Source organism: Carassius auratus, chromosome 29 (assembly GCF_003368295.1).
Source record: "Carassius auratus strain Wakin chromosome 29, ASM336829v1, whole genome shotgun sequence".
Lineage (NCBI taxonomy): Eukaryota > Metazoa > Chordata > Actinopteri > Cypriniformes > Cyprinidae > Carassius > Carassius auratus.
The window spans coordinates 13679841-13704981 of NC_039271.1; the positions used below are offsets into that span (position 1 = coordinate 13679841).

A 25141-nucleotide genomic window follows, 5' to 3' on the forward strand; every position below is an offset into this window, starting at 1 on the left:
TTTAGAATATTAAGGTTTGTACTGCATTTTTAATAAAATAAATGCAGCCTTGTTGAGCATAAGAGACTTCTTTTACAAAAGAAAGAGTGAATTACTTTAAGTGATCTGTGTATAAATACACATAGCCTAACTGAGAAGAAGTGGCTTCTATCTCCTGGCAAATGCTTCATGTTTCCTGGAACATTAGAAGAAGTGGAGTTCTTTTAAGCAGTTCTTCTTTTCAAAGGTAATGTCTAGTGACAGAATAATAGAGAAACTATCATCAAATCAATTATGTGCCATAGTTAGATTCAGGGCAGGCATTGCGATAAATAGTTTTTCTTTGTTTTGCCCCTCAGTTTGTTTTCTTTTATCAAGCTTTTAGAAGGAATATTTCTATTTTGTGAAATTTTGAAATCTGTGTGGGCACTGAGAAAGTAGCACAAAAGAGCTTTTAGGGTACTTTCTCTGTTGAACTGGGGTAATTTTTACACACAATATTTATTATATTTAGAATTATATTTATATTGCTTATATGAATTGTTTTGCTAATAAAATTTATTACCAGTTCATGCCAATAATGTATGATTAAAATTCTATGCCTAAAAGGATTAAATACCTGAGTAAAATCATGTAACTAGAGTAGTAATCTGATTAGGCCTTTGGATTGATCATAGATTTTTTTTTTTTTTTAATTATACTTTGTTTTACAGGATACTGATAACATAAAATTATCAGATTACTAAGAGAACAATGAAAAAGGTACAGACAAAGTCTTTTAATATAAAATAGTTTTTACAGTATATCATAATATGTAAGTATAAAGCGCCACCTGCTGTCTGGAGAACAGCTCTACAGTAAGGATATTACAAGATTTCTAAACAGAAAGAAGGTTGAGAGATACTGACTTATATTTGTGAACAGAACTTTACGGCACAATTTTACTTGTGTATGTTTGTATATATCAGTGGCTTTTACAGTGGCCATTGAACAGGAAAAACAGATCGGATGTTACGCCGAAATAATAATAACAAAATGCAAAAGATAAGAAAAATTAATAAGAATATGAAATAAAATAATATCAAGACAAATCGGTAATTCCATGTTGTTTTTCTTAGGGTGATAGAAAAATTCCCAATGTTGATCTGAAATGACAATGAAAGAAATGTCTTGCTCATTAAACATCTCAGGATGACCAGAATTATGATTAAGATTATGATATTTTGGATTTTGGGTGTTAAGATTAAATTTAACAGTAGAATTAATGACAGTTATCAAATCAATCTATGAGATTGTCCTTCCCATAATCTATGCAAGAAAATACCAAAAACATACTCACAGTGAGTGAGTCCACTTCTGGGACGTGTCCTGATTCTCCTTTAATCTTACAGATAATGGCATTGGACTCAATCCTCTCCAAAACACATGGATACTGCTGATTTCCCTGTAGACCCGTCACAGTCACCTCATTCATACTCAAATTCAACATATCTGCCTTTTTCTGAGAAACAGAGAATGTGGGGTGATTTGGAGGCTGTGTGTTTCACATGCGGATGTTCAGAAAGATAATAATATTTACTGAGAAGTTTTTAATACCCACGTATGCCTCAACATGCAGACTGTGCACTGATGCTAAACTGTATCACTAAACTCACCTGAATGTTCACCTGTAGATCATTGGCCACCTGTAAGGTGGTGAATCCAGTGAATTCAGGATCAGGTTTATAAGAGAAATAATCCACACAGTCCACAGTGGAGTTCCCAACATTCAACAACAATCTAAACTGACCACTGCCATCATAAGGAACAGAGACGAACCACACATCCTGAGAAAGAGAGACAATGAAAATATGAATCTAATACATGTGGCATGCACAGAGTGAAACTACGTGTAAACTGTGTAAATAGAATAATCAAATAAATAATATTTAGTTTGAATTAATAAGTCTCCAAAGTGGATGTAGTACATTTAATAATTATACTAGCAAAGTAATGACAATCTGCCAAGCTAGAGCTCATGTGAATCTGTTCTGTTTGATTGTTGATATGTCAGATACAATCTGTAAACTGCTAGACTGGATCCTCTTTAGGGTATAGATAATTTTAAGTGTAATGCTGTAGTAATAAGCACACATCTTACCCATGAGCTTGTGTTGTATTGTTGTGTTTTCATCACTTTATTAGAGGGAAGTACAGTAACTGACTCCACTAACTCCAGATTGCTCCCCTGAAGATGAATCTTCCTTCCACCACTGAAGAGATATTCAAGACAATTTGACCAAAAAGCACACTTCAGAATCAGGGAGGGGCCAAATCAGTAATATATGGAATACAATAATAGTCCTATATTATTAAATAAATTACATTACATTACATTAAGTCATTTAGCAGATGCTTTTATCCAAAGCGACTTACAAATGAGGACAATGGAAGCAATCAAAAATAACAAAAGAGCAATGATATTTAAGTGCTATAACAAGTCTCAGTTAGCTTAAATGCAGTACACGTAGCAAGGGCTTTTAAATAATATAATAAATAAAAAGAAAACAGACTAGCAAGCTAATGTCAGAGTTTTTATAATTGTATAATAAATGAAAAGAAAAGGAGGGTCAAAATAGTTAGAGGGTCAAAAAAAAAAAATCACACATCAGCATAGGTTATAGGGTCAAATAAAGATGTAAGAGATTTAAAAGTGTGTGAAAGTGACTTTGTGCTTCTTTGGGATGGCACTATAAAGTGATGTTCACTTGCAGAATGCAAGATTCTAGAGGGCACATAAGTCTGAAGTTATAAATTTAGGTAAAGGGGTGCAGAGCCAGTGGTGGTTTAACATTAATGCCTTGAATTTTATGCGAGCAGCTATTGGAAGCCAGTGCAAATTGATAAACAGAGGTGTGATGTGAATTATTTTCAGCTCATTAAAAAATAATCGTGCTGCTGCTTTCGGAATTAAATGTAAAGGTTTGATAGAATTGGCCGGAAGACCTGCCAAGAGAGCATTGCAATAGTCCAGCCTGGACAGAACAAGAGCTTGAACAAGGAGTTGTGCAGCATGTTCCAAAAGAAAGGGTCTGATCTTCTTGATGTTGAATAAAGCAAATCTGCAGGATCGGACAGTTTTAACAGTGTGGTCTGAGAAAGTTAGCTGATCATCAATCATAACTCCAAGGTTTCTGGCTGTTTTTGAAGGAGTTAAGGTTGATTTTCCTAACTGGATGGTGGAATTGTGATGAAACAATGGGTTTGCTGGAATCGCAAGCAGTTCTGTCCAGGTGCGGATTAATGGGTGGGCCTGTATAATTTTAATAATAACGAATTAATGAATAATTAAGGGTATAATTAAATTAAATGCATTTATGGTGAGATTATTATATTTTCATGTCAATCTGTGTTCATTTTGACCACGAACCATGCACTGTCAGCCTGTCACTTTAATTCAGCGCGTGCAGCACATAAATAGACTCGGTGCGGAAACGATCTTTGCACTGGAACGCACATGGAACAGATCGCCGGACCGCATCCGCGCGCAGTGTGAAAGCTCTATAATACGGAGCCCAGGAATCAGGTGTATAAGATTAAAAAACCCGAGACCCCTCTGTATATTCACCAGGCCCTACTATTAATGACGTTCTGTATCCGCCACTGGTTCTGTCTTGGCAAGGCTGAGCTGAAGGTGATGGTCCTTCATCATTATTACATATAATAATAAATAAGAAAATATATAATCAGCAATACATTAAATAATATAGAAAAAAGGGTACTTAATCATACTACAAATGTCATAATAATAATAATATTAATAATAATTATATATATATATATATATATATATATATATATATATATATATATATATATATATATATATATATATATATATATATATATGAATTAAAAAAGAATCATGAACAGTGGTCTGACCTGCTCCAGCTGACTGTGGGCTGTATTCCAGTGCAGCTGGGCTGAGAACTGTAAGTGATGATGCTGTTACCATGACAACGGTCGTCAGGAGTAACAACACACACTTTCACTGTTCCTTTAGTTCCACTGGGAGGAATGTGGAACCTTAACGTGTCACTGGAGCGATCAAACACTGGAGATCTGAAAGAAGAGATATACAGTATGATTTATCTGAATCTACACACATTCATATATACACCACTAAACAAACACAGAGTCTCACTCTTTAGGAATGCACTCCAGATCCCCTTGAATACGGATTTTAGTAACAGATTCCAGGTTCCTTCCTCTTAGTAAAACATTGTTTCTGCCATGGAAAGAAACCTTGTTCGGCTCCAGAGACAGAATCTCTGGCTTCTACAAAACACCAAAGGGAGAATATGTGAGATATAGAAAAAGGTTTTTAAAAGGCCATTTAAAGCTCCAGTATGTGACTTTTGTAATTGACCACAAGAGGGAGCATTTCCAACAATAACAAAGGCGAAGCTTGATGACGCTATGAAGCAGGTGATGATGGGAGATGTTATTTGTTAAATGATTTGTTGGGTTAATGTTGTGCAGTGTTACGTGTTTTTGGCTAATGCCGTGTTGTTTCTCAAACCAATCATTCTAAAAGTAAATTTGAACGAACATTTGCAAGTAATGACTAAATATATTTTTAACAACACATATCCGATTTAATTTAATTGTACTGCCATAATCTCGGTCACCACACGTGATAAAAATCCTTACCTTAGTACAAAGAGCAATAAAACGTATGTTATATAATAATATGTTATTTTCTCACAGGTAACATTATTGATAAAAAAATGCTACAGTGACAGAATGTACAGGCATGTGGTGTAATTTATATCTATTAAAATCATCTTTACTGTAACTATTACGTTACTTGTACAATAACAAAATAAATAATTGATTTGCTTACCTGTCTATCAATACACTCGCGAGAGCAGAGTCTCTGTCAAGTCCAATATTTTCGCGCAGCTCTCTCCATCTCGTAAACGCCTGGCCGATATTTATCCTGGTTTTGTTCCTCTGTTTGTCACACAGTGTCTGCGTGTATCCGAATATGGACGCTTACGTTTAACTGGCACTTCAATACTCGCCAAAGAGTAATCGTGATCCATAACAACGACAACCAAACCATACGCGCGGCTATAACATAACCACCTCTTCCGCATTTGATCATGTGATATTCCGGTGTGGTGGAACATCACATGGTCTACACCGGAAAAAAAGTATAGAGCGGACATTGCGTCGGCTAGTTATTTAAAATCAGAATTTCTCTGAAATAAAAAATCTTTGGAGACTTTAGAGATATTGTAAGTACACAACTGGAGGAGATATATCACACTGTGCAAGTTATTTTCGGAAATTTTATTACAAAATTCCTACATATTGGAGCTTTAACATGATCTTTGGCCCTTATTAAAAAAATCCTCAGTACACAGTATGACACTTACTTTATATTCCATCTCATAAAATAAACCATTACAGACATCCTAAAGAGAGGAGAAAGACAGAGATCTGTGAGTGGATTGTTTACTTCCTAGGTTTTCTTCAGCTAGGACATCATATTTCAGATATATCAACAGTAAATTAATCATCTCGACTCTTTATGAAGGTTATGCCATTTCCCAATAAACATGTACTGAATAAGTGGAATATAGGTTACACAATGTCCCCACCTGTGTTTGTAACTGCTCTCCAGGGACAAGTGTCCAATCACAACGCTCGGAGGAAGAGGACCAGTGACACCCAGATGAGACACACTGCACGCACCTGCATTTAATTCATGTTAAATTTGTGACTTCAACACACACCTGAAATGTGTTCAACCACTTCATGGCACTTTTTCTTTTATAAATAATTTCTTTTAAAACTCTTTTAGGCTCTGCATTTCTTACTGTGTATAAGAAGCACTCTGTGAATTATCTTTGATATTCAGGCAGTTTTTCAGCATCAACATCTCTGTCATCTTCTGATCCTCAACAGCCACTTCAGCCGAAATGGGTAAACCTGAATAGATTATCAAAAAGTAACCAGAATAAAAAATTTATTACATGGCTTTCTTTATACAATTAGTCATTACTATAAAAAAAAAAAAAAAAAACATTTCAGGACATCGCTCATCTCTCAGACATTTTTTTAGAAGATACTTAAAGTTTTTGAAGTTCAAACTTTATCATAAAATGTATTGGTTTCAAATGTGTCATGATGTTGAGCACCATGGTCATGGTTGCTGAAGGAGAAAGGAAATAACAGTTGTGTAGACGTGCTCTGTGGTCACAGAACTTTTAAATAATTTCCTCCCACACACACAATTTGGGCTTGTTAGTGATTTGCTCACATAGAAGAAAACGAATGACTGCTTTATTGTTTGATGATGTTTCTCTGTCTATTAAACTGCTCTGTCTGCTTTAATGAGTGCTGTGGTGTCAGAGTTGTGTAAGATTGAGCTCTTCTTCATTTGACCCTTGAATAATGTGCTGGAAATGTAGGACGACATTTTAAATACACTAGAAACAGGATGAAGAAATCAAAATGATAAATGTTTTTGGCACAACATAATAGAAAACTGGAACAAAATCCCTTTAAGAGAGTGCACTTTTCAGAATACATGATGTACAGCCGTTTTTAACACACTGCAGTAAAATTATACTCAAGTACCTGTGCTATAGTATTTACACTTCAAAATAAGTGTACTTTAAAGCACAGAAAAACATTATTCAAATAATTATAAAAAGCACTTTAAAGTGAAACGTAATGTGACATGAAACACTTTTAAAAGTTTATTTAAAGCAACAAATTTTTTACCTTGAAATATCAGTCTCAAAATCATTCTTTTGGTACACTGACTTCTACTAAGGCAAATGGCTTTTGTTTTTCTTACTACCTAGTTTCTTACAGTTTTACACATTTAAGTGTGTTAAGTCATGAAAGTGCATATTACATTGACTGAGAACTGACAGAGAACCAACCTCTGGTATATTGTAGCTGGTCAGACAAAACAGAAAAACTACAGGAGCAGTTTGGGAAAACTGCAGGTGGATCAGACCCGTCACACAGGTTCATGGTTCCTGTGTTGAAGGTACATGAGAAGGCAGGATTTCCTGTGCTCTCCAGACTCAATGAAAGATGTAGAGTAATCTGTGTAGAAGAGAGCAATGATTGCTCAGTAGAATTTGCTAATATATTTTCAATGCAATGAAAAATGGTTTTATTTGAAGCTAATATAATAATACCTTGTTGGAAGATTTCTCTGCCCAAACCTGAAAAGAAACTAGCTTTTTCTGGAGGGAGTCTTTTGGGATGGACACCCATGAAGATTTCAAACATTCCTCTTGGGTGGAGCATCTAGACAAACAGAAATATATAATATTGAGCTGTTATGTCAGGTTGGATTTTTTTACCAATCGAGCATATTAAAATCTTCTTCTTTTTTTTATTTATACATGCAACAGATATCAATCTGACCTGTGTGTGTTCACACACCAGCCACAGAGAGGATCCAGAGCAGCCCTGCAGTCTTTCAGAGTGATGTATTTAGCACACGAAACCACAGACACTCTTCTTAACTACATCAAAAAACATGAGCAGAAAGGAATAAAAAAAAAAAAACACTACTGCACTCACTTTTCAATATAAGAAAATAATAAATCATCTTTTCTCTAAACTTTACATGCAAAACCACAAAATGCACACAACAAGCAAAACATAACTCCAACTGTAATAGTCTGGTAAAAAAGGCTCATCAAAGGCTGTATTTTTCTGATGAGGCTTAAAAAGGCTGGCTTGGGAACTACAGTTCTCACATCTTTTTATAGGTGTGTGGTGGAGAGCATCCTAAGATATTGTATAACAGTCTGGTATGGAAACTGCTCTGTAACAGAGAGGAAGGCAATACAGCGTGTGGTTAAGACGGCAGAGAAAGTCATCGGTTGTAGTCTCCCTGCAACTGGAGATATATACATCAACAGATGCAAGACTAGGGCTGCAAGTATCATGAAAGACTTCTCTCACCCTGCCAATAGACTATTTGACACTCTTCCTTCAGACAGGAGGCTGCGCGGCATCAGAGCTAGGACATCAAGGTTAAAAAACAGCTTCTTTCCAGAAGCCGTGAGACTTTTTAACATTGACAACTACAGAATTGATCAACTGAACTTGCTGTCCTAAATTAGATTGCACTAACTTTATTACTATGCGGCTAATTTTTAAGGGTTTTTAGTGTGTGGAGAGACTGTACCCATATATTAATATGGGCTTGTATTATTTGTTATTTTATCACAATGTAACATACACACAGACAAACATCAAACCATTAGCTATATACACAACAAGCTACAGACAGATATGATAAATGTAAATCACTACTATCTTGTATCTTTTGCTTGTTCAGCATGCAGTGAAGCACAGGAGTTTGTCAATTTAATTTTGTCTCTACTTTATAAATCATTACATTCTCTCAGAAAAGAAGGTACAAAAGCTGTCACTTTTCAGTAAGTACATCTTTGCACTTAAAATGTCCATATTTTTAACTTAAAGTTACATATTAGTAGATAAAAGGTATTAAATGTATACCTTTTGAAAAGGTGCCACTGTGACAGCTTTTATGAGAGTGTAGAAATAAAGGTGACTTGACTTGTGTGAATATTCAATATAAATTTACAAAGAGCTGTAAACAGAAATGCTAGGGTGAAAAATTGAGTGAAAACTTTGAGGACTTGATCTGAAGATTGAGTATATGAATGAATAGTTTCACTGAGTGTGCCTCAAGTACAACTTTTAGTGAGTTAGCAATTTCATTTTCAAATTCAATGTTGACACTTTTTATTAACTGTACAGTTTTAATCCTCACCTGTTTCTTCAGAGCTATGTAGATATGTTTGAAATCTACTGGATCAAAGTGCATTCTGGGAAACACTTTTCGTTCATCATCAGATTTGAACAGCACTGTTGGACAACCTGGAGTGAATTTCTCATCCAACACAAGCTAGACAAACAAACAGCATCATTATCCGAAGTTCAGCCAAATCATTATGACTGTGGTGCTTTATTAATGACATTTTATACATTTTGATATTCATTGGTGGTATATAAAGTACATATTATTAACAGATTCCACAAAAATGAAGAAGAAAAAAAAAAGTCAGCGAGTCAGTGTTTTTTTTTTATTTATGCCATTTGAGACGCTTACTGTGTTTCATAATACTTCTTGATGCATATTTCTTAGAATTGTAATAAGGTTTATAATATTAAGAGTTAACAGCAAAAAAAAAAAAAAAAAAAAAAATCTAACAATACTGACAAAGATGCAAAAAAAGTAATGCTTGAAAATTTCTATATTCGTATTTAAATGAATGGGTAACACTTTACAATAAGGTTCATTCGTTAAATAGTTAACTGTATTAGTTAACATGAACTAAGCATGAACAATACTTCTATAGAATTTATTAATCTTATTTGATCTTAATTTCAACATTTACTACTACATTATTAAAATCAGAAGTTGTATTTGTTAACATTAGTTAATGCGCTGTGAACTAACATGAACAATGAATAACTGTTTCCATTAACTAACATTAACAAAGATTCATAAATACTGTTACAAATATATTGTTCATTGTTAGTTCATGTTAGTTAATGCATTATGATGTTAACAAATGACAATGTATTGTAAAGTGTTACCACTTAATTTATTTATATTTTCCACGTAAATGTCCAATTCAATGATGCATATTTCTTTATAATTATTTATACTATAATAAACTTTTTTGTTTTCTGATATCACATGACATTCTCTTAAAAAGAAACCACGTGTTGTGTTTGCAGTAGTTATATAATTTTAATGTTATTATGAAAATTGATAAGGGCCCACAAACCCAACATACAATGCAACCTACTTAGTGTTTTCCAAATACTGAGGATAGCATCTAAGAAACTATTGAAAAATAAAATATAAAGGAGACCTTTATGAGTTGACCATCACTGGTTCCTATGAACAGCACAATCCAGGATCCACTTCTAACTGCTGCCACTGCTGACATTGAGCTGTACTTGAACACCACAGAGAGCGGCTGAAGTTCAGTATCACTCTGAAACACAAACAACAAAATGAATTTATATGACTTTAGTGAACAGTATCATACCTTTATCATGCATCACTCTATTACAATTGTTATTCAAGTCTCAGTAAGGTGAAATGCTGTTCTCATTTAAAAACGTGTATGAATGCAGTTTCCAACCTCAGAACCACATGTATTTTCACCATTATGACAGAAGCCCTTCACTCGTCCTTTAACATGACTGATGTCGTACAGAGCCAGCGCGCTGTTCTCCGGATCCTGCTGATTCTGTGCACTGAACACACCTGCCCAAATAACTCTGTTCACTGAGGGAATAACGGTGCTGGCGACGAGCACTGGACGAGCTTTATCACTGCAGCATCGTATCCTTGAAGCCTGTAGGGATTTAATGATTTCTATCTTTCTTTCTTTAGAGCTGTTCATCCACAGGACGAGCACTTTCCTCTCAGAGTCAGCCTTTGTGTTGAGAAATAAGTAAGATTCTGAGGGTGAAACTCTCTGGAATCCATCAACAAACTCCACATCTCTCACAGTGCTCTCAATGAAGGCATCTGATCCTTCTGCCATTCTTGAGAAAATCCCACCTGGTTGAGACTGTGAAGTGCTCAGCAAGGTAACAACAGAATACCTGGTATCTCGAGGTTTTGCATCGTCGTCTTTTTTCCCAACCAAAAGGTACTTACTGCTACTTGTACCGGATATGAAGGCAACAGATTTCTCATCCTGTCGAGGTCCTATCAGTATATCACTTTCATAGTAAATACTGTTTGTGATGTCATTTATATCAAGAACTTCACAATATCCATTGTTAAATGTCCCACACGTTATCAAGGTGCTGTTTTCATCAAAAGGCACCAGAATGTTAACTCTGTTGTGTTCAGAGGCTTTAGTGTCTTTGCTCTTCTCCTCAGTAAGATCGTGTCTCATCTGATGTAGTCGATGATCAGTAAGAACAAATAACTTACTGTTACCAACTACAAAGTCCTTGATATCTCCATCGAAGTCATGCACATCACTGCAAATGCAATATTTCAAAATTACAAGAATTCCAAGAAATCTTCTCATCTTATCTGATGAGCAGCTGAGGTTTATAGATCTTGTCACAGAGATCAACAGCTCTCGGATGCGTGCCCTCGTAAAGTGGATGGAAGTGAAAGCAACATGGCTAAAATGAGGGCGGAGGTATAAAAACCACAGACAAAAATGTGTTGAGTGCTGTGTTTACTCAAAGCATTCTAAGAGTGCATGTAAAAAAGAAAAAGTAAAAGAAAATAAATAAGTTTAATTGTATTTTGCATTTACCAACATCAGCAATTCTAGACATAAATTAACCAATGGAAATAGAGGTTTGTAAAGCAACCATTAAACACAATATTCTTTATTTTATCACTATTTTCCCAGTGCCCTAAATATGTAAGCTAATGCCATAATATGTATGTTTTACTTGAAAATGTTCAGTAGATGTCGGTCTTTTGGTAATGATCTGTGGTGAAGAGTGGAGCTTGTGCTCTGGTTGTGGTTGTCTTTTGCGGTTGCCTTGATTTTGCAAAATAAGACGTATTCCTGGATCAACATCTTTTGCTGGATCAACATTAAATACCCATATTTTATTCCTAAAAACAAAAGGAAATAATAGATAAATAACAAGGAAGCATCTAACCTTGATTATAAAATTAAAACTGACATTTCTAGAAAACGTATGCCTATCCCTCGATGGAATTTTGATGATGTTGATCCAGGAGCATGTTGTACTTGGTGAAATCACGTTTGCCATCTATAAGTGTCCTTTGGAGCAGAGGCCAATTGCTGAACATGAACAGTGTGCACTTTAGAGGAAGTTGCAGTGTCCAAATCAATTCATTTTAAAACAGAGTAAGTTAAACATTAAAATGTGTATCTAACAGAACAAATGTCATGATACAAATGCATATACTGTAACTTGTCAGTGAACAAATCAGTTGACATAAAATGTTGACTAATGAAGAGGCAATAATTATAGTCAAGCTTTGGGATGTTGATTGACTCCATCTACATTTTGATTATCATTCTGAATCCAATTCATAGTCTTCGTTCAGCTTTTTGTTTAAAATGTTATTTATTTAATTTTTTTTAATGAAACTTACATTAAAGTGTTTAGAAAAGTACACATGAAGCTAGAATTAAATGTTTTTTGTTTACAAGCAGATGATTCTTTGGATGTTTTTTTATGTTCAGATATTCATATAACAAAATACAAATTCAAACATAAATAGGGACATATACTTAAAGTATGACGTATGAAGTTCACTTAAAGAAAACTTATGAGTATACTTGCAGTACAAACTACAAACATAGAGGTAAACTAGTTGTGTAAAGTTTGCTACTTTTATACTTAGCAGACTTTGTAATAAAATATTTTATTTTATTATATGCATTTAATGTTCTACTGTTAGTGTTATCTGTACGCACCGAGGGTCTTAGAGTAATGCAATTTCAATTCTCTGTATGTACTGTACATGTGGAAGAATTGACAATAAAACAGACATGACGGGACTTGACTCAAAGACCGAGACAGCCCCCCGCAGATAAAAAAATAACTGTTATTCTTTCAAGTTTAATAACTTTTGAACCGCTAATCCATCTGATAATCTGAATGCTTTAAAAGTGATGTAAAGCAGAGATTCTCCACGTTTCGGAGATATGCTATTTATGCTATTTGGATATCCAGAGGCGCCGTAGTGTAAGTGATTACGTCATTGCATTTTGACAACATTGATTCGTCAAAGAAACCAATGCTTTCGTTCCTCTGAGCCAAACAGAAATGATTGTTGACGCTTAGTACCACCCCCGTGCCCAGATTGTTTAAAACTGTCCCATATTAAACCAATAAGTAGTCTTTTGATCTACTACTTAACAAATTGCTTTGGAAAATGATCGAAAATAAATGAAAGTAAAGTCTGTCCTGAGTGTATGAACACAAGCAAACAGTAACACATTTGCATGAGAAAACTCTCCAAAAAAGCACAAAAACCCACGACAGAGTACTTTGACATAAAACAAATCAAAACAATTATGAAATAGTGGTACATATCTGATAAAGCACTAAGATTTAAGTCTTGGTTCGCTATGCGATGTCCCGGTAAAATCGATTCTGATACAGATTACAGCCAGCGGATCGATCATTTATATGTATATTATATATAAGTAAATAATTATATAATTATACAGTTCATAAAGATAGTTTGCACAATTTTTTTCTGTTGCACTCTGAATATTTCTCACTCATTTTGTGTGTAGTTTGTGAATCATTTGCACTGTTTTTGCACTACTGTTGAAGACAATTTGTGCAATTGTTTTTACTACATGCTGCATAGTTTGTGTATTGTTCATACTCAGACTGAAAATATATTTCTCAGAATAAGATAAAAACTTTTTTTTGTTTGGTTTTGTTATCATATAACACTCCTTCCATTTTCTTTACTTCTCTATTGTTAGTTAACGAAATAGGTCTGTTTTTCACTTAAAAGCGTTGATAACAATATTGTAATAAATAACTATAAATAACTATAACTTGCTTTGGGAATGGTATATGTAAACAAAATTTTATTTGGAAGTGTAAATCACCCGGACACAACTTTCTAAAGAAAAAATCCAAACTTTAAGAGTTTCTGTTTGAGTATGCAATAAAAAACACCCAACTGTTGCTTGCATTTTCCTTGAAATTCTGTAATTTCATTAATTTTTTGAGAGAACTAAAGGAAAATTGAGACTTTAAATTCTTAAATCCTTAAATTGTAATTTCTCCTGTATATAACTATATATGGCACTTGATGCTGAATGCTAGAATAGGTCTGAAGAACAAAGAAATGTGCAGGTGTGTCAGGCGCCCCCAAAATGTTCTAGGTCTTTAAGGTCTTTAAGAGTTAAAGTATACTTAAAAGTACTAGAAAGTTGGCCAATTTAGTCCCAAGGAGTACGCTTACAAGTATACTTCTAGAACACTGATATTTGTATTCTTGTTACGTAAAGTATACTTAAAAATATACTTGAACTTTACTTAAGTATACTTAATAAAATAAATAAATACATCAATAAACTTTTTGGTAAGGGTACTTTTTGGTAAGGGTAGTCGTTACAAGTAGCACTAGGAACCTTTTGGTTGGGAAAAAAGATGGTGGATGTCAGTTTCACCCTCAGAATCAGGATGAACAGCTCTAAACAAAAGAAGAAAGACATCATCAAATCACTACAGGCTTCAAATATACGATGCTTATTATTTGGGCAGGTGTGTTCAGTGCACAGAATCAGCATGTGATGGTCAACTCATAAAGGTCTCCTTCACTTCTCTCTCTAACACACATTACTTTATTTCACTAGTCTCAATGGAGTTTCATTTCTAAATACTTGCACACCATTTTCATTTAAACATACTTTATAGTTCTATACTGTTGCCTAAATCTACATTTGAATTACGACAGTCATATTTCATGATTTGAATTTCTTTAGTTTTTCTGGCTTTTAGTGGATAAGTAATTCACAATACGCTGTCCAACAGTACTGTTCTAATGATGAATGAAAAGTGTTTCCCAGAATACACTTTGATCCAGTAGATTTCAAACATTATATATAGTATATACTCTACTATAGTAGAAAAATCTTAAAAATATTGAGTAATGAATAATTCCTGTAACATAAAATTTTAGTCATATAACAATTACTTGTTGTTTCACGTACACGCTTCTAAAATTAGTAAGTAAAAAGTAATATTGCATTTCAGGAGCAATATGAAAAAAATGGTTTGCACTATAAGCCTACTTTTGTCCAAAAAGCTGATCCGAGACAGGGTCTTTTTTTAATCAGTGAAAAAAGGTGATTCTCCCATGCCCCAAATTTAGAAAGCCCTGAATTAAATACTTACTGTACAGTTACTGTTACTAATAGGGGTGGGGAGTAACGAAATCCATCTAACGGCGTAACGTATTTAAAATACAAAATATGAGTAACTGTATTTCATTATAATTACATTTTAAATAAGGGGTGGTGTTGGCGCAGTGGATAAGACGCATGCCTTTGGTGTGAGAGACCCGGGTTCGAATCCACTGTGAGGCACCAATGTGTCCCTGAGCAAGACACTTAACCCCCTAGTTGCTCCAGAGGCGTGCGACCTCTGATATATATAGCAATTGTAAGTCGCTTTGGATAAAAGCGTCAGCTAAATGAATAAATGTAAATGTAAATGTAAATAAGGGGTAATCGGATTACAGTAACATCTAAAAAGTATTTTAGATTACCAGTGATTACCTTTAATTTTGATGTAATTTATTAATTTAATATTTAAGTAAACAGTTTTGGGAATTTAACCAATACGGATTCTCCGTTGAAACAAACAAACAAACAAACAAACAAACAAACAAAAAACAGTCCAGCAGCCTGTTCATTGTCAACTCCTAGTGAGCGACTGAGTGTGCATACATGTTCATCATCACTACACAAAAAAATCTCCTAGAAGTCACACTTTGCATTCAGTTAACAGATCCATACGAATCATGCATGAAATAAAAGTTTATAAAGTCAATAGCCTTATGTGCTTTACAGAGGAAACTTGAAGTCTTTATATATTCGAAATGCAAGTTCATGATCTGATTCGTGAACAGATGATTCTTTTGAATCAACCTTTTAAAATAATAATTTCTTTAGTTTAACGAAACCAGGGTGGAAACCAAGGGTTCACAAACTGGATAGATCTGAGGTGCAGGGCCAGTTAAATCGCTAGCCCTACGTCGGGCTCCAAAAAATACCGCCCTTGAATCTTAAATAGTGATGTAAAATCCCTAACTTGATTCACGTTATTCACTCGCTTGAAGGGGTGAAATGGATTGTAGTTGATCTTTTTGCACTTTTTTTTAAATCTTGCTGATTCAAGTGTTTTAAACCATTTGCGCACATTCGGAGCGTGCGTGCACTCATTCAAAGCATGCGCTGAGAGCAGCGTTTCATGCGCTTAAAAATAACTGATTCGTCATTCGCGTATCCTTGCTTTTGAATGAACGCACAGACAAAACATAATTTCAAAATAATTGTCTCTGCAAGTATTCTCATAAACACAGTCGTTTATGTTTTAAGTGTACGTATACAGTGGAGAAAGAAATCTGAGCATTATTATATGAGATCCGTGCATTCGGTCTTAAGGGGTTAGTTCAGCCAAACAGTGTTAATTTCGTTGACTAAATATTTTCGTCATTATTTTCGTCACGAATATATTTTTGCGGACGAAAACGAAACGAAAACTAAAATAGAAGGCACTGATGGAGACTAAAACTATGACTAAATTGATTGACATTATCGTCAACGAATAAAGGACGAGACGAAAATAGACTGTGACGAAAATCAAATCAGCAGACGGGAGAGATGCCAGGAATGAACAAAAGAACCAGCAAAACGGAACAGGCGAGACTGCATGAGAGAAGAGAACCAATCCGAGTCTGACTTATTGAGACGTGAAGCGAAGGTTTTCAGTTTTTAAATGAGCTCCCGGGAAGACGGCATTTGAAGAGGTGATGTCTAAAAGAGCGACAAAATGTCCACAGCTCACTTCACATTTGACGACGAACAAAACAAAACAAAACAAACTGTAAAGCACGCGGAGCGCTCATTCGTGGCAAGAACACCACCAATTTGAAAATACATTTACAGACGAGCCACCCGGACATTTTTCAAATGTAATTTCACAACGATGTTCTTTTGTTTATGGAGCTAAGCAAAATTGGAATAGTGCAGTGCATAGATGTTGTAGCATTAAATATTACGAACTGAAAAGTACTGTAAAATAGCCCCTTCTTCAAGTTAGATGAGAGCACAATACTAATACGTAATATCATGATAAATACATTTGATTAATACTAAAATATATGTTTAGTATATTTTATAATGTTCTACTTGTTGACAATATCACAAATATTTCTATATTAGTCATGTGAAACATGAATGTTCACATCCTATCATTATACATACAAATCTAGCAATATTGTAGTATTTAAAACATACGATATTGCTAGACAAATGAATACCTTATAAAATCTTGTTACTTTTTTTTATCCACCTAGCTGCCAACTTATTAAATATTTACTTTAAATGTATGCACTTATTGTTCAGCTCAGCTGTAAGCTTTAAGGTTCTGGACCTAACGTTATTTTTATTTTATTGATGGTCAATTGGCAGCTAGTTATTGTTTACATTATCATGACAGTGTTTGTTGCTGCATAAAAGCTTTTGAATCGAAATAAAGACACAGTTGTGTTGAAATAAAGTTGAATTTGTGTTTTATATATTTTGGTTAAGTTTGTTTCCTATACCAGCTGTAAAAAATTGTCTAGTAAATCTGTTATTGATTTTAGTCTTATTTTAGTCGACTAAAATACCAAGCAATTTTAGTCGACTAAAATACCAAGCAATTTTAGTCGACTAAAATAAGACTAAAATTAAAACAAATCAGATGACTAAAACTAAAAAGAATTATAGTCAAAAGACTAAGACTAAAACTAAATTAAAATTTCGTGTCAAAATTAACACTGCAGCCAAATATTAAAATTATGTCATTAATAACTTAACCTCATGTTGTTCCAAACCCGTAAGACCTCCGTTTATATTTGGAACACAGTTTTAGATTTAGTCCGAGAGTTCTCAGTCCCTCCATTGAAGCTGTGTGTACGGTATACTGTCCATGTCCAGAAAGGTAAGAAAAACATCATCAAAGTAGTCCATGTGACATCAGAGGGTCAGTAAAAATTTTTTTGAAGCATCGAAAATACATTTTGTATAAAATACTTTATTCAGCGCTGTTTTTTCTTCTGTGTCTGTTGTGAGAGAGTTCAAAACAAAGCAGTTTGTGATATCCGGTTTGCGAACGAATCATTCGATGTAACCATATCTTTTTGAATCAGTTCACCAAATCGAACTGAAACGTTTTAAACGGTTCATGTCTCCAATACGCATTAGCCCACAAATGACTTAAACGATTACCTTTTTTAATGTGGCCGAGTTAAAACAAACCAATATTTCCGGAGTAATTCATGTACTCAAACAGTACACGACTGAACAGCTGTGAAGAAAGAACTGAAGATGAACACCGAGCCGAGCCAGATAACGAACAATAGACTGACTCGTTCACGAGTCAAGAACCGGTTGCATTGTTTTTCGGATCACCAGTACTTCTCTCGGACAGTTCGATTCAATAAACCTGTTGAAGAAAACGGTACACCAGTTCTTTTGTGCTTGACGTAATGGCGTCATTGGCGATGATTGCCCTTGATTCGAGCCTTCGGTTTACCCGCGCTCATAACATTAGCACAGAATCAGTTCAGAATCAATCACCAAAAGAATCAGTTCTTTTCAGACGCTCTGTGTGTCGGTCTGCTTCACAATGAATCACACATGCGCAGTATCATCAGCTCCTCGGTTCTCGAATCGGACACGTCTGACAGAAACGGTTCTTGACTCGAGAATGAGTCAATCTTTTGTTTGTTATCTGGCTACCAAAATGTATTTTCGATGCTTCAAAAAAACCGAAATGAACCTCTGATGTCACATGGACTACTTTGATGACGTTTTTCTTACTTTTCTGGACATTGACAGTATACCATTCACACAGCTTCAATGGAGGGACTGAGAGCTCTCGGACTAAATCTAAAATATCTTACAGGTTTGGAACAACATGAGGGTAAGTTATTAATGACAATTTATATTTTTGAGTGAACTATCCCTTTAAAGGGGCAGCAGCCTTTAAATACCTGGTGTTCCATTAGTGGCACCAGCTGTCAGAGAGTGACATTTGTGTGTTAGAATCAGAAAGAGCTTTATTGCCAAGTATGCTTGTGCATACAAGGAATTTGTTTTAGTGACATAAGCCTCCAGTACACAGAGACAACAACACACAGACAAATTTTTTTTAATAAATAAATAAGTGTATAAACAATTATGCTATAAACGATAATGGAATAGGATTTAGTAAGATGCAGGGATGTACTAGGATGGAGGGGTAACAAATAAATATAAGGATATTGCACATTTTTATTACATAAGCATAAGTGGGGAACATTTAACTGTTCATGGTGAAATCGGACCATTCTGTTTTTTCTTCAGTTTTGTTTTTAGTAATTCAAGTGGTTTGCTCTGATTTAAAATAGAACACAGACAATTTTTTTTTCAAGTTCGTTTTTTTATTTCACATTTAAATTTCACAAAGAAATATGCAGCATTTTGTCTTTTATCTAATAATAAAATGACACATTTTACTTTATAATTTGTCAAATCTCATTTTGTAAAAAAAAAGAAAAAGAAAAAGAAAAATTATATATATATATATATATATATATATATATATATATATATATATATATATATATATATATATAATTTGTAAGGAAATTGTATGGTGTAATCTTTTTTGTGAATGTTATCGCATCATAATGTTACAGGTGGCACCACATAAACAGCTTATATGCTCTCTCTGGAAACAGGAGAAATAAATGAGACCAGGCAAACTCTGCGTCCATTTTTCGTCTCGCTCAGCAGAAAGAGGGAGAGAGGATTTATTAGACATTCACATTTTTAAATCCTCCTCTGTTACAAACACTCAATGTTCACTATCAAATAAACATGATTTAAAAATGAAATACAATTTGTCTTTTTTTAATCTTTCAGTTTGAGTTTTAAGTTTTGGGTGATTAAATAAATCAAAATGACAATAACCACGGTTACCCTTTAAGTTGAATTTTTTTAACTCGAAATAAAACATAGCTTATGTTATCACTTACATATAAAACATAGTTTGTTACCATTTACATATGGTTCCTAAATGCATTTTCCTCTTCCAGCAAAAGTCATTTTTACTCTTCCCAAAATGCATGAGCTGACAGACTTTTAACTTATTTTTAACTACTGTTAAAATATAAATCACATTTGCTTTTACCATCAGCTTTTAACCCTGACAAACTCAGTTTTTAACATTAACCTTTCACATTTTACACAATATCATACATTTCAAGAGTATTAAAACTTTACAAAAATGTTCAAGGAGCTAAAAATAAAACTCTTCAGATGTGACTTTGGTAGTAACTTAACAGGTGATATTAACAGGCGCGAAAATGTGGCTACAGCCATATGTACAATTATGTCCACATACTCATAACACAGCCTTATTAGCGAATATTAAAACATTCAGTGACATGTCAACATATTACACTTCAGGTACTTAGATTAATTTAATTTTCCACCAACCTGGAAACAGGAGAAATAAATGAGACAGAGACAAAAACTCTGCATCCGTTTTTTGTCTCGCTCAGCAGAAAGAGGAAAATCGCAAAGCGGACAAAACTGACGTAAAGCCCCGTGGAGCACAATAAATGCCACACTACCCCCTGCTGGCGAACTCCACAATTACTCCTCGCATCTCTATAACATGTAATAGACTAGTCCAAGGATGGTGGAACCAGGTAAATTACCTCTGAACAAATATTTAAAAACATTCATTTTTTAAATTTCAGAAACTACCACAAATGTGATAACACTTTAGTGGGCATCACACGCTCCCTGAAAGAGAAGAATGTCTCCCGACATTTCCAAAAATCTTTATCTCAAAACAGTTTAACTATTTTTCAATTTTTAACCTTGATTCTCAAACCTCTATTCAACAAACAAGCATAGTAGGTGGAATGTATGTGGCTGGTGCTTGGTAAGGGTATGGCATGTATGCTGTCTGGGAGTAAAGGAGTGGGTGTGAATATGGCATACAAAGAGGCGGGATGTATGGAAAGATTGAGGGTGCATGTGTAGTATGATTTGATGCTTCTATGACAGGTATATAGGGTGCGGTGTATCCAGGCACTGAGTTAACTGTGGCGTGCGTCTGGACTGATGGCTCACCTAATGACTCATATGTGAGAAAACGACGAGGCCTTTTCTCACGAGCTGACCTTCTGAAGTCTGACTGAGTGTGATCTAAAGGAGGAGTCAAAGGTCGAGCTTCTGAGTCAGAGTCTTGGTGCCCATTGTTTTCCTCCCCTTCCACAGGTACAGTGAGTAAAGGTTGGTTTTCACCAGTAGGATCTGGTAAGTGTTTAGGTACAGTATGATTTTCTCTCCTTATAGGTGCTGGTTCTGACCCCCGGATCTCTGGATACCTGGTGAGTTGCTCCTGGTAAGTAACAGGTCTTTCCTCCATCCTTTCAGTCGGTCTCCTTAACCAGTATCCCGAGCCAGAATCATTATCTGAATCATTTTCACTGTCATCACTGGTGTCTGCTCGTCTTTGGGTGTCTGTCATACTCTCTTGGTTTTGTCTGTTATGTGTTTTCTTCTCAGGAATAGATCTGGTGTCAGATGGAGTGACATTGACAGGTAAGACATTCACCAGCAAAAGGAGATTACGGTGCAGTGTCCTGCTTTTCTTTTTGTCTCCAGTTTCAGGGCAGACAACGTACACTGGGTTCTCAGTGAGTTGACGTTCAACTATGTATACAGTCTTCTCCCAGTATGCCCTTGATTTTCCCTGCCCTCCATGTTCACTGAGGTTCCAGACCAGAACTCTGTCCCCTGGTTGCAGTACAACTCCCCTTGCTTTCTTGTCATACGTCAATTTTCCCCTTGCACTGGACTTTTTGCTATTCTCGCCAGCAATACGATAGGCTTCTGACATCTTTTTAGCCCATTTTTCTGCAAATCCTGTAGGTGAATATGATTCCCTTTCTCCAACCAATCCAAATAGCAAGTCGACTTGGAGATGTGGGTGACGTCCGTAGAGGAGGAAAAATGGTGAGTAGCCGGCTGACTCATGTCTGGTGCAATTGTATGCATGTATAACATGAGGGAGGTGATCCTTCCACCGTAGTTTCTCACTATCAGTCAATGTTCTTAACATCTGGAGAATGGTGCAGTTTAGCCAATGGCTCAGCTGGGTTGCCTTGTGGGTGATAAGGTGACGTCCGCGAGTGGCTAACCCCTGACAACTGCTGTAATGATTGGAACAGTTTGTTCTCAAATTCACGACCCTGGTCATGATGTAGTTTGGATGGATATCCAAACCGGGGTATGAAATCATTGAAGATGCGCTCAGCAGCTGTTTTCCCACTCTTGTTCTTTGTGAGATATGCCTGGGCAAATCTAGTGAAATGATCAAGCACTACTAGAATATATTAATATCCCCCACAGCTGGTTTCCAGATGATAATAGTCAATACACACAAGCTCTAAAGGGAAGTTAGATGTGATGCTGCCCATAGGAGCTCTTGTGCGTGTCGTGGGTTTCTTAGACCTGATATTGGGATATTTTTGGGTGACATAGTCTTCAATTTCTTTAGCCATAAAGGGCCAGTAAAATCGTTCCCGAGCAAGATGGAGCACTCTTTCTGTGCCTACATGACCCATCTCATTGTGTAGGTACTTCAGAGCAATCGGTCTGTATTTCAGAGGGAGGACTAACTGCTTTACCTGGATCGTCCTTCTGTAAAGGAGGCCATCTTTAAGTTGCAACTTACTCCACTCATGCAGCAGCTTTCTGGTGGCTCAACTTACAGTTCGGCGTATGTCATCTGTCAGTTTTGTGTTTGACTCCTTTAACTCAATAATCTTTACTATGGCTTGATCCTCTCTTTGAGCCTTAACAAGATCATCATGGCTGATAGCTGGCAGGTGACAATGAGATTGTGGTGGAGAATCCCGTGAACACTTGTTTAGTGCTGCAATCCAGGCCACATCCTTCCGTTCTGCTGCCTGACTCCCATCTCATGTGGCATGCACTGCCTTGTTCGAGAACTCCTCTGTACAAGCCACCTCATATTTCCCCATGTCCAAGGGGAGCCGAGAGAGTGTGTCTGCATCAACATTTGATTTTCCAGGTCTATACCTGATATCGAACTGGAAATCTGAGAGTTCTCCCACCCACCGATGGCTGTACTTTTTGCTGTACTCATGATATAGGTCAGTGGGTTGTTGTCCGTGTACACAGTGAAATGGGGAGCGTAGTACAGGTAGTCGTGGAATTTTTCACACACAGCCCATTTCAATGCGAGGAACTCCAGTTTTCCATTGTGCAGGTGGTAGTTACGTTCAGCAGGTGTCAAAGTCCTCGAACCATAGCCAATGACTCTTAGCTTCCCATTCTGGTGCTGATCGAGGACAGCCCCCAGGCCCTGGTCTGAGGCGCCTGTATGCAGCGTGAAAGGTAGGTTGAAATCAGGATACGCTAAGACAGGTTGGGTTATAAGGAGAGTGACCAATTGCTCTAAAGCTTCCTGATGTTGAGTGGTCCAGTCAACAGTCTGTCGGGAAGGCAGCTGTGGGCGTTTGGTGGTTTTCCCGCATGTTGAAATCTGGGCTTTCCCTGATTTAGTTTGGAGAAGCTGATAGATTGGCCTCACGATCCTGGAAAAATCCTGGATGTAGGAGCGATAATATCCCAAGAAGCCGGTCAGTTTCCTTACTTCACCAACTGTCTGTGGTGTCTTGCTTGTCAAGGTTTTGACTGCTTCAAGGTCCCGTGGGTCTATCTTGATACCATCAGTTGACACAAGGCGCCCCATGTATCTGACTTCTTGTCTGAAAAGCTCACACTTCTCAGGTCTCAGTTTTACTCCGTGATGTTGAAGAGCCTGGAGCACTTTGTGGAGGGCCTCCACATGTTCATCGAATGTTCTCGCGTAACAGAGCACGTCATCCAGATAAGGGATGCAGCATTCATCCCTGAGGGAGCCTAGCACCTCCTCCATTCTCCGCTAAAATGCTGCTGGGGCATTTGAGAGTCCAAATGGGATACGGACCCATTCGTAGAGGCCCCACGGGGTGACGAAGGCAGTCAGGTGACGCGAACCCTCAGCGATGAAACCCTGATGGTAAGCTTTTCCCTGGTCTAGGATGCTAAACAGGTGTAGCCCCCCAGTGTGTCTGTCAGGTCTTGTATTCTGGGTAGTGGATGTCGATCAGGCACAGTCTTTTTGTTGAGGAGCCAATAATCGATACAAAGACATAGGCTGCCATCCTTCTTCCCAACACAGACAACTGGGGCATCATAAGGGAACTTAGATTTAACAATCCAGCCTCTCATCAGCAGCTCCTGTACGTACTCCTTTACCTCTTTAAACAGTGGCTTCGGGACTGCTGAGTATGCTCTCTGTACAGGAATCTCATCTGTGAGGGTAATCGACATTTGTAAGCTTGTTATGCATCCAATATCATCGCTGTCACGTGCAAAAGCTCCGCCTTCTTCACACAGCATTTTGTTGACTTTTTCCCTTTGTTTATCATCAAGGTGACTGAGGTTGATGGGAGGTTGCCATTATGATGGATGGGCGTCAACAGGTGTTGATACAGCACTGTTAACAGTCACTGTAGGCTCGGGTGCTTCAGGAGAGTCTGTTGCGATCACTTTTTCAACACAGTGGATGCCACCAAGTGCTGTCTTTCTTGGAAGAGTTACTGCATGTTTAGTGTTGTTACCCACAGGTACAGCTACATAAGGTTTTCTTGGATTTTGTACCTCCAACAGACCTTCACCCACATCCAGTTCTGTCAACTGCACATTGTCAAAATCAGGCTCAAATAGGAAGACTGTGTCAGATGTACTCATGAGGGGAGGGACTTGGCACTTGACCCAGGCTACCTGACCTGCTGGGATAACCATGTCCTGTCTGCCTTTCCATAGAAGCCCGCACTGCACAGAGGGTTTGCTGGCTTGGATGAAGCTCACCATTAGCTCTGCCTTATCTACAGAGTACAACGACGAGGGTTGAAATCAGCTTTTCAGGTTGTTTTCGTATCATCTCTTCTAGCACGTTGAAACCCAACAGTGGTCCCTCCAGAGCAAGACTGCTGACAAGAAAAGGCACAGTGAATTGACAGATTAGGGTCCTCATTCCCCATCAAATTGACTGTTAGGGCAACCCAGCCATCAAAAGGGAGGACGTCACCATACACTGCATACACCCTTAACTCGTCTTCGTCACCTATAATGTCGCTGAGTGCCCTAACAGGAGTGTCAGGTAGACATTTTTTTTCCAGTCTTTCAATTCCAGGTTGATCAGTATGACAAGTGTCAGGTTGGGACGATGGCTGAGACACGGTCACTGTTTGTCCCTTGGCAGAGAC

The 25141-nt window shown here is 36.6% G+C and overlaps 1 protein-coding gene across 1 annotated transcript; it reads right to left on the reverse strand.

Annotated features, from left to right (window-relative positions):
- Positions 1-751: 751 nt before the first annotated feature.
- LOC113048141 (plexin-C1-like) lies at positions 752-11184 on the reverse strand. Its single transcript, XM_026209710.1, has 15 exons — positions 10188-11184; positions 9912-10037; positions 8801-8935; positions 7417-7517; positions 7185-7296; positions 6921-7089; positions 5847-5958; positions 5628-5721; positions 5403-5441; positions 4163-4296; positions 3901-4080; positions 2120-2231; positions 1635-1805; positions 1319-1480; positions 752-1124 (listed from the first exon to the last, which is right to left on the reverse strand). Exons 1-15 carry the CDS (start codon positions 11091-11093, stop codon positions 954-956), a joined length of 2724 nt encoding a protein of 907 aa, XP_026065495.1. The 5' UTR covers positions 11094-11184; the 3' UTR covers positions 752-953.
- Positions 11185-25141: the final 13957 nt, after the last annotated feature.